Consider the following 11,351-nt stretch of genomic DNA (forward strand, 5'->3'; position numbering starts at 1 on the left):
AGATCAAAAGACAGCGAAGTGAGTGGGAGTAAGAAAAACTAATGAATAACCGAAACGAGACGCCGAAGGGAATAATGAGTTGAGGACATCCCAGTAAGAGAAGAAGGAGGCAACGCACACGAAAAGTGTCAAAGTACAGTAAACAAGAGAAAGACACATCCCAACAAAAGAGTGAAAAGTATCCTGAAAGAAAGGGAGAAGAAACTCGAACGCTGCCGGCACCATCGAAAATAACACGAGCAGTCTCGTAGTAAAGCGCGAGGTCCGCGCATCGGTCGGATTCGGGGAGTATAGACAACAACGGGGAAGACCTGAATAGTTTTGAATCCGCGCGATCGGACGAGACAAAGGTGGCGTAGCTAAGCAACCAAGCCCAGAGTACCGACCAATAAGGATGCCCATCTCACCTCTGGCGACGACGAAAAAGAACAAGAGCCAGAACGACAGAGGCGAAAGGAAATAAAAGCACGCATGACTCTAGTGCAAGTGGAAGCAAAAGCCGAGAAAAAAACCGCGACGCAAGACAAAAAAAAAAACCGAAGAGACGAGCGCGGGAACGGGCCACACATACAAGATCGCATACAACGCCTGGGCCGGGAAGCCCACTAAGACGAAGCCAGGAACGGGAGAGTGGCTCGGGACAAGCCCTACAAAGACGAGAGGAGCAAAAAAGGCCAAAGAAAGAGGCGACGGCAGAGGAGAAGCGCCGCATCAGGTCGCTACCTAAGACGGAGGAGGCGCGAGAACCCCAAAAAAAAAACCACGAAAGAACAGCACCAACGTCGCCCGGCAGGAGAAAGAAGAAGAAACGAAGGGAGAGAGACAAGAAAATACGTCGCGAGGGACCGGGAGAGGCGGCGAAGGCAAGGGGCGCAAAGTTCTCAATCGTGTGATAGGCGCGCCTAAAAAAATAGGGGAGGGCACGTGTTCCCTCCCGATGAGGGGAGCGGGAAATAAACCTGCTAAACGGGGCTACGGCCTGTGGTCAGGGGACGAATGCACATGTACAACGGCAGGAGAGAGGGAATAGTTAGAGTGTGATGGGTTGAAGTGTGAAGAGAGAGGCGGCAGAGGGAGAAATGAGTGGATATGAATGCGAAACACTGAAGAAGAAGGTGTCTGGGCACGAAACTGAAGAGTTATGCGTAATGTATGTCTTTATTACCGATCATACTTACGAGAAGTCACAACAGGAGAAAGGAAGGAAAAAAAAGGAGAAACAAATACCAATAAAATAAGGAATTTTCGACTAGTAGTAATTGGTGCGACGCGAGTAGAAAGGAAGACAAAAGTTCGAGGAAAAGAAAAATAACGGAAAACGTAAAAAAAAGAAAAAAGCCGAATGAAGATTTCTTTTTAAAGAAATGTAAGACTGACTGATAAAAGCGAAAGAAGAGAACATGCCCGAAGAAAAAAAAAAACCAAAAGAAAAGAAACTATTCGTTCTTCTTGTGTTTTCGTATCCCTTCGGGTATTATTTTGTTGAGAACAGGATGATAAGAAAGAGTTGTTAATTCTATGCGCTTGTGTTGTGTTAACTCGGTGAGAATAGTTAATAAAGTTCTTTACAAAAAAGTAGTTTTTTTTTGATGCGTTTCCTTTTCTATTTTAGAAACTACGGCGCCAGTCTACAGAAAAGCACTCTCTCAGAAAATGAAAAGACAAGGCGAAAGAAATCCTATCTTCCCCGAATGCGATTGACTTTATGTCATCAGAGGAAAGTGAAATCGAGATCAGATTCGACGAGTGGTCAAAGCCAAGAAAAAAAGAATGACGTGGAACGCATCAAGCCAGGAAATAAATCAAAACTAGACGAGGCTCATTTAAATGGCCTGAGCGAGAAACAACGTCGCACAAGTGCCCGTGTAAACAGAACGAGACGGATCTGTACGGCACTGCCCGACCAATGCCCCTAGTTGGGAGTACGCACGATTGATAGCCACTGGATGAGTGTATTGATGTGTGATAACCACTCATACAATTTTTTTAGCTTCAAAAAGTGTGGAACCTTGAAACGTTCAGATAAAATTTAATAAATTTATTTTTTGGGACAATCAGGTGTTTCCTCCAGATGCAGCAAGTTATGTTATGATGCGTAAGACTTTTCAAAAACAAGATCAGTAAAATAACGAACGCTACTTTTCAAGAAAAAAATAATATAGGAAAGGAAAACAAATAAAGTTTTGGTAGAAACTATCGGCGTCGCAACTGCTATCACACAATCACGCGTCCAGTATGGGCCGATTACGTAACGGAAAAAGAAAAAAAACACGTTTCCGGAACGTTACCTAGTATTTCCGTCACTTTCAGGCCGTTTACGTCGACGGAAACCAGCAAAAATCATATTTCCGGAACGTTATCCCGTGTTTCCGCAAACTTTAGGTCTGTATCGTGAGGAAAAGAAAAAAAATATTTCGGAACGTTATCGCGTGTATCCGCAAACTTTAGGTCTGTATACGTCGACGGAAACATGAAAAAAACATATTTCCGGAACGTTATCGCGTGTATCCGCAAAGGTAACCATGAGGTTCCGCTTGCGGAAACCGTTGTTTCCTTCAGCTGAAACATGACGGAAACATGTAAAAAAGTGGTCCGGTTCCGCTGTGTCCGCAGCAAGGAAACACGAGTAAACGCCACAAAACCGCAGACGGAAACACGAGTTGTCCGTCATGTTTCCGCAACGGTGACACATGTTTCCGCAACGTTTCCGTTTACGGATTCTTGGTATTTCGTCCTGTGTATCTATTCATTATAACTTAAACTCCCAGACAAATTTGAGCAAAGCAAGTACCTAAGGATAACTTAGTTTGAGTAGAGGATGGCCTAGAATAAGAAAAAGGGGTAAAAGAGTGTGGTGATATTAGCTGCAATCTATGAGACCTTAACATTTATAAGTATTTTTTTTTTTTTTGTACACAGTTTCAACCACTCTAGGTAATGCGAAGTGTTTTCTTTACAATGGCCTTCACTATTTCGCGAATCTCCCGATATCGCCAGCAATAAACCATCGGGTTTAATGACGAGTTAAGTAGAACCAAGAACACCGATACTTCATAAGCTGCCAAAGAAGAAATTCTTAATTGATCCATTTTAAGCAAAATTGTACTGCATAAATGTGGAACATAACAAGCGAGGAAAACAACGTAAACAAACAAAGCGTTTATGGCTGACTTCTTTTGTCGAAGTAGTTCCATTGCTTGGCCATTTTGAACTTGGCATTGACATTGAATTTGATTCTGATGATATCTTACTGTTTTGTAAAGGTAAATATACGCCACAGATGTTACAAAGAGGCCAACATACACGAGGACTTCTGAAACCCTATCGTTGTTTTCGGGAAGTAAAATGTAGATGGAGGCAGCAACACCACTTGTTAACCATAAAGACAGCAAGGCAATTGTAATGCTTTTCGGACTCACGATTTCTTGATATCGAAGGTGAAGAAAAATTGCTAGAAGTCTATCGGCAGCAATAGCGGTCACGTTCAATAGCGATGCAGAAGCCAGAAAAAATATAGAAAAATGGCATAAAGTGAAAACTGATGGACAAAACATGTGAAGATTATATTCTCCACTGGCTGTCATGTTTAACATCACTGCAAGAGTTACACCAAACATCAATTGCGCAAATAATCCCATTGCAAGATCAGCAGTTACAAGACTCATGAACAATTTCTTTAAAGTAGAGGGTATTGATGAAGCTTTCCATAAGGCGCGAAAAACAAGGATATTTCCAAAAATTGCCACAACAGAAAAAGCCAAGATCAACACACACAGAGTTAGCATTAAAGTTCGATGATGAAATAGAATTATTGTAAATTCCTCCAGCTCCAGATTACAGAATCGGGCAGTCATTACGAATGAAATGTTGTTTTTGTTTTTCTCAATTATAGCTGGAGTCGTGGGCTAGGTTTTTTCACCAAAACCGTCGGCGAACACAGAAAAACCTTTTCTTTGCGATCCAATTATCTGTTTTCGTTTTCCGAAATATAATTCTCGCAGCAAGATAGCATGAACTAGCATGAAGTCTTCCTAGCTGCCTTTGGCTTGGTTTGAACTAAGTCATCTTGTATGCCTTAATAATTAAATGTTTGAATATAAACAATACTTCTTTTGTAATTAACAAAAGCTCTTATTTTGCAATCGTCTTGGCAGTAGCAAAAAATTAACATATTTTAAATTAAGAAGATTTAAGGGTTTTTCTTCTATTCACTTTAAAATTATGTCTCTCACTATGGACTCTACGTTACGGCTGTCCACTGGTCGTCGCAGGTTTAACTTCTAATAAAAAAAAAAAAAATATTCCAAGGAAAGGAAGATTTGAAAAGCACCTTTGAAGGGAAACATGCCAAAGCGCTAGCACTTTGCAGCGACTCCACGTCCCATTGTCACATGCAAATGAACATAGTTAGCAGATGGTATATACAAAAAAATTAAAAAGTGCGAAAAAAGTAATACAATTAAGCAAATTCAAACGTGAAATTAAAAATCCACACCATGTAAAAAACGTGTTTGACGATTGGAGCCAATTAGGATGCTTAGTGTTTTCCTCACCAGAAACAGGAGATTTCATTAGTAAACAAAATCGGTAAATTCAAAGCAAAAAACACTAAATTCAATCTAAGATAGACTGTCCACAGCCTCTCGATTTTTCAACGCAAAAAAGAAAACGAAGCGAGCGCGAAGCGCGAGTGCGTGGGAGGAGGGGGGCGGGAAGCGAGCGAAGGAAAAATAGAAAGGCTGTAGACATCTTTGAATAAAAGTGGAGGTATTAGACTCCTCCCCTTGTCTTCGCCTTGTAATTTACAACTCCGCCTCTTGACCTTTCAATTAAATCGGACCAATAAAATTTGAGCGGTAAAGTGCTTGTTTAATTGACTACAAGTGTCAGCTTACAAAACAACTCGTGAGTTTTTATTTCGGTGTTGAGGATGTCGTCTGAGACCACTTCTTCAACCCCCAAAAACACTGCAAAAAAAGGCAGAAAGCCGAAATCAAGCGGTCCCTCCGATTTTGGTAGAATATGCGGGTGCTCATTCGCGATTCGCTTGGGGAAAATTTATTTGTCGAGCCAAAACGCGAAGGTGTTTTACGGCGAAAGTTGGCAGACGTCTTGGTCGATTAGCGAATTGCAGTGCAAGAGGACGAATTTCGTTCTAGTAGAGTGTGTTCATCTTGTGCATCTAAAGCTAGAAGTGCAGCAAGCAATGTTGAATTAATAAAGAAATCTCTAGCGCGACCGATAGATGGCGTAGAATCTCCTACAAGGCAAGTTGATCGTGACCAGCGATTCAAAAGAATGTCACGTTCGCCTCACACCTCTTCGGCGAGGCAAAAGTTATGCTGGCCAAGTGATTCAATTTGATCATTCATGATTTTTTTTAGCGGCGAAACAACAACATTCCCATCTTCTTGCATTTGTTTTGCCGTAGCACAGTCGGTAAAATTCCAGCTACGTCCTTCGAACAAAGAAGGTGGCGAACAGCCTCTTTCTGACCTTTCTGCTCGTCTTTGAGCGACGAAACGTTTTGAAATTTCTTCAACGAGCGTTCCAATATTAAATCGATCCATTACAAATCACAGCATGTCAATACTGATGACAACTCGAGCAACCGCAAAACGCCTCCTGCAAGCAATCATGATCGGCCGTTGTCAAGGTGATGACACTTTTGCTGTCTTTTAACCAATGGGAAATTTCCGTTTCTGGAGAAAGGGGAAATTCAATATTTCCAAAGATGTCTACAGCCCCTCTATTTTTTTTCGCTCCCCGCCCCCTACCCCCTTGCTTCTTCCGTTTTGCGCAGGCGTCCAGTTCTTTCGCTGTTCTCACCGCGCGCTCATCGATCAAAAAACACGAAAAAATAGAGGGCTGTGGACAGTCTAATCTAAGATCAATTGCAAGACAACAGAGGTGGGATCCTGGAGTGACAGTAACCGAACCTTTCACTGAACCTAAACTCAAGAAAATCTTATGCGCCAAAGCTAAGAACGCGTTTAAACATCTAGAATAGAGAGGTTGACCATGACGTTTATGGCAAACGACAAACAGAAAAATTGAATTTTTGACCGTCTCTCTTTAGTTGTGTGTACAGTAAAGTGAAATTATTTGTATTTGCAATGAACAGTAGGAGACGTTATTCCATTTTTGTGTGCTTTATTTACGAATAGAAAGAAAATAACTCAAAACTACGGTTTCATTAGATTAGTTAAGCACGTCGAACGTGTACAGAGGACGTGAAAGATGTTATTCTCAAAACTCAATAGCAGTCTTGAAATGTAAAAATCCGTGTACCCGAGTTTATTGTAAAGTGACTGATGAGAAAACGTGTAGGCCATTAATAATAATAATGTAATCGGATTTCTAGGAGTTGCATTGGGATATAAACAACATAGTTTGAAGGATAAAAAAAAAAACATAAAAGAAAATTATAAATATGGATTCATTTCTCAGTTATTTTCTCAGCCAGATTACAGACCTGGGTCGCCCATGTCCAACTGTGCCTGTTTTTTGTTGTCGCTGTTATTTTTTTCTGCTAGTTACAGATTTTGTTACTTAGTTTAAAACATTTAACGCCTCCGATCCATTGATTCATCCACCTTCCAGTGTAGCTGACTGCTAATGAGCGCAATTAGGCTAGTCACTTCTTTGTATTAATAAAGGCAGTTTCAATAAAACTTAAAACTGTTTGTCAATTTCATCTTTAATTTACAACATTTAAGGTGCTTTCGCATGGAAAATCGAAGCTAAAGTGTGATTTTATTGAACTTTGAGCATCGTAAATGCAAAACATCTACTAAATCCTACACATAGGAAAATTTAAACCTACAAAACAATGACTGGACTTTCTGAGGTTAAAATATCAAAATATTTTAGACACCACCGGTCACCTTTTTTTCTTGCTGAATACAGGCCAATTTTCGACTTTTCCTCAAATTTAAAAAAGGTTCATCTAATTACTCCGGCCACAATTAGTTCGTGATGAACCGCATATAAAAACAACAGCCATGCCCCGGTTGTTCAAAGCATGGATAACGCTATCCACAGCATAAATTACTATCCAGTTGATAGCATAGTATGTTTCGTCAGCGCTTATCCGCTGGATAGCAACTTATCCGGTGGATAGTGTTATCCACCCTTTGAATAACCGGGGCCATATCCTTACTAAAGAAGGACCAGTATATGTAGCTACACTTGAAAAAGATTCTTAGTGATGTTAATGGCTGTGTAAGCCGAAAAGTGTAACATTTCGCGATGGAGTGAAAAATAGCACGAATACCACTTTTTACGGATTTCTGTCTTTATATCGAATATTTAAAAAATATATATTTACCCCACTTCGTTCAGTTACTTCCCTAGCACTACAAACAGAGAAAAAATGAGGCAATTCGATTTTTTAATCGTGGCCACGATTCCTTTGAATTTTACTGGCACTTCTCGTTAAAGATCCTTTCGTTTATTTTCGCTATTCCTTTAAAAATTTAAATATATCACTGGACGAAAAAATGGATTTACTCAAGTTTGAAAGTTGAGCAAATATGATGCAAATTTGGGCATCTATCTTTGCACTAAATTTGCTCACGATGTAAAGTCCATGTAAACACAAATGTTTGTATCTGATGAATTTTTGTGCAAATGTGACGCAAAGATGACATTTGCTCCTTATTTACCTCACTTTTGCTCGCAAGGCAAATTTTTAACTTTCATATTCATTTGTTAAACATTTGCCTTCTGTGTATAAATTACACGTTTACTACTTAATGCAAATTCAAGTAAACACTGTGCAAAATAAATTGTTTGTACTAGGTTTACATCACATTTGCGCGAGATACAAATAAGTAACTTTACGGTCAATTTTCTCGGATTTGCCATACAAGCAAACGTGTACATTTGTTATAGATGTGCGCATGTGTCAAAGAAATAATTTGGCCTCAATTACGCTCACATTTGCCAGGGAGCAAATATGTGAATTCACCAAATTTTTGCTACCGCCGAGGCAAATGTTTAAATTCAGTTCACTCAGGAGCCCATGGTTCACTTTAATTCTTCTTAATATTTGCTCTCTTTGGAAGAACAGTCTGTTTCAATGTTTCGTGTTTTCACATGCGAAAAGCGAAGTAGCGGGAGCGATGAGTGGCGGCTGTATTCGCAGGCTATTCCCCAAGCTAACTATAAAATTTTCAATGATTTTTCACGTGTAGATCAGACTTCGACCATCAACAAGGATCCGCCTATAGGCTTGAAATCATCATCTCCCTACCATGAAAACATGACGACCTAACTCCCTTATGTTCTGGAACATATTCCACTTGCGGAGGAAATCTATATATAGTATACTACAGTGGAAGCTCTCCAAGCGAACCCTATAATAGGTGGTCATGCATCTCTAGTTATGGCTGCAATGGTATAACCATACGGGTGTTTGAAATCTTAGTTTTTGAAAATCATTTCTGTAAGCAGGCAGTTATAGTTTTGAATACTTTTTTTGTCTCATGGGTGGCTAAATAATATGGTTAAATAATTGGATTAAACCAAAACTCTTGAAACTAGGCTTGTTTGGACAAGGAAGAGTCATTCAATAAACCTGTTGTATTAACTTTTTGCTGCGATGGATCGTTTTGACATGGTCGATTTTCAACCCAGTTTGGACCCACCGAATCGAGTCAAGACGTGTAATCGAAAATTTCGTTTTTCTTAGAAAAAACAAAAAAAAAATTTGAAGAAAAAAAACAACGTAAAGTTTTTAGTTTTACTAAAGGCTACCTATATGCAGAAGATGAGCGAACTCTTTTTTTTTAGCCCTGCCGCGGTTTGTTGTATTTTTCTGGAAACTTCCTCTTAGTTACTTACAGAACCGCGCAGGTGGATTACAGTTTTCTACAAGTTGTAATTAAACACTGTTTTATAGTTATGATTACACGGACAATAAACACAAGAGCCGGTACTAGTTTGGCTAATGAGCTAAATCGTTATCCTGGCAAAACAATATTTCTACGTTGGATTTTCTATGTTTTTTTAACAGCTAGCTTGTGAACGAATAAAACTTAATCATCGTCATTTCTCTCTTTTTTACCGAAAAACGTTCTGTAACAATATGTTTGCTAATTAAACAAACAGATCTCAACCTTGTATACCACGTTTATTTCGACCCATATAACTGTAGAGTGGTAAATAAGCGTTGGAGTACACTTTTTTCAACATATGAGGTTACAACAAAGGTTTCCCTTGTGGTATCAAACGAGGAAACATGGCCGTCCAAATCTGCAATACACGTTTAGAAGAACTTGTCAAACTGGCCGAATTTCAAAATCGCTTCTTGTTGTCTCTTTGTGTACTGAACTTTGTTTTTTGCCTTGTGGCCATTCTAGGCAATCTTCTTGTCATTCGCGCCCTGTGGAAAGCGACGTTGATGTCTTCAACTTTAAAAGCGATGTTTCTGAGTCTTGCCTTCTCTGATCTTGCTGTGGGATTATTTGTTCAAATAATGCATGGTGTTATTATTGCTGTGATATTAAACAAAGTTGCGAGCGGAAACTATAACGTTGATTTCCTTTGCCCGACTTTTGTAACGATATACTTGTCTTCTGCATACTTTTTCGCCGTGGCATCCTTCTTGTCTATTGTAACCATTGCCGTCGACAGACTCCTTGCAGTTTCTCTACATCTACGTTACAACGAATTCGTAACAACGAAACGCGTCGTCGTCGTCTTGATTTTGTTATGGTTAACCAGTGGACTTATAACATCAGTTTATATTTCTCTTCCAACCTACAACGACATCGTAGCTGTGGTTCTAGAAGTCCTGGGCCTCCTTGTGACAAGCGTTGCATACTTTCGGATCTACAAAGTGGCGCGGTATCACCAAAACAAAATACGTAGCCAATGTCAGGTTAATAACGATTTAGAAACAATGAAAGTGGTGCGGATTAAGAGATCAGCATATAACGCGTTTTTTGTGTATGCTGTATTTTTAGTGTGCTATATACCGAATATATTTTGTGGGATTTTGCTGGTGGCTTCTGACTTCCGTTTGTCCTTTATAACAGCTTTTTATTTTACAATCTTTCTTATTTATCTCAACTCGTCTGTAAATCTTCTTGTTTACTGTTGGCGATATCGCGAGATTCGCGAAATTGTGAAAGCAACCGTAGCGAAAATACTTCAATTAAATTATACTGAAAACGAACTGATAAACTTGAGAACAACGTACTCTACATATCAAGAATAAGAGAACCAACTTTCATATATATGAACACAGAGGCAGTGGTCGAGAAGGACTAATTACATTTAAAATAGAATGTAAACTTTTATCACGACTGATCGAGGAAGATGGTCGGCGTAGGAAGGAGGAGGCCTGCTTGTACACAAACGTTGACAGCATTAATTAAAATGAGAAGTTTTTATGTAAGGTAAATATTTATTCTTTAAATTAATATTTTTTTAGAAAAGCGTGGTAACAGCATTTCGCGTCTTACAGAGTTTCAACGACTCAATACACTGACTTATTCCATAGTTTTACTACCGCGTTGTATCTTACTAGTGAGTTGAGAGCCCAATAATTGGGCACTGTAAGACAAAATTGTAACAGATAGATCTATCATAAAACTGTAATGTCGAGTTTTCTGTGTCAGAAGGTGCCATTTGCACGCAGGTTAAGGCCTTTTAAATTTCTGAAAAAGACATCGAGTTTCAGGTTTCAGGTTCGTTTTATAGAAACTTAATATTTAAAATTTACACTAAATAATCGTTGGTTCACAGCTACATGAAGCTCAAAAGCTTGTCCAGGTTTTCTTTGCTCTAACCTTAAACTAGCGGCGGAAAAAAAAAACGAAAATTGTGGTGCTTGCGTACGTTAAATCAGTGAAAAATTATGGGAGTTGAAGAAGGCATAACGCTAGTTAAGCTGGGCTTAAATTGGTAACTTAGAAATAGCATTTGAATTTTCATATGATCATTATTTTAATTCCTTTTCCCAAACCTTGGACTAAATTATGAAGAAAGAAACGTAAGCGTTCTTTATTGTTTGTACTTATTGATCTCACTTGTCAGAAAACGGTCAAATCCTTTTTAGGATGGGGAATGAAGCGAAATAATGAATATTCAATAGTTTATTGGGATCAGTTAAAAACCTAAATTACTATTTTAATTTTGAAACAAAACAATCAAAAATACAAATGAAAAACATGTAAAATGAATAATGTATATGGACCCCCAAATAGACATTGACCATAAATGCCATACATAAACTCACGCATATAAGGCATCACAACTTCATTCTTTTGATTTACGTTTGCAAATCCTTGATCATGGATAACGACTTTGGTAATTGTGAGTTTGTCTTATTCGTATGGCTG

The 11,351-nt window shown here is 38.9% G+C and overlaps 1 protein-coding gene across 1 annotated transcript; it reads right to left on the bottom strand.

Moving 5' to 3' along the window:
- Positions 1–2,930: 2,930 nt before the first annotated feature.
- Positions 2,931–3,854, bottom strand: LOC144636611 (melanocortin receptor 3-like). The gene has a single exon (XM_078495822.1). The coding sequence runs from the start codon at positions 3,852–3,854 to the stop codon at positions 2,931–2,933; it is 924 nt and encodes a 307-aa protein (XP_078351948.1).
- Positions 3,855–11,351: the final 7,497 nt, after the last annotated feature.

The sequence above is a fragment of the Oculina patagonica genome, chromosome 1 (assembly GCF_052425735.1).
Source record: "Oculina patagonica isolate OP01 chromosome 1, crgOcupat, whole genome shotgun sequence".
Classification (NCBI taxonomy): Eukaryota; Metazoa; Cnidaria; class Anthozoa; order Scleractinia; family Oculinidae; genus Oculina; species Oculina patagonica.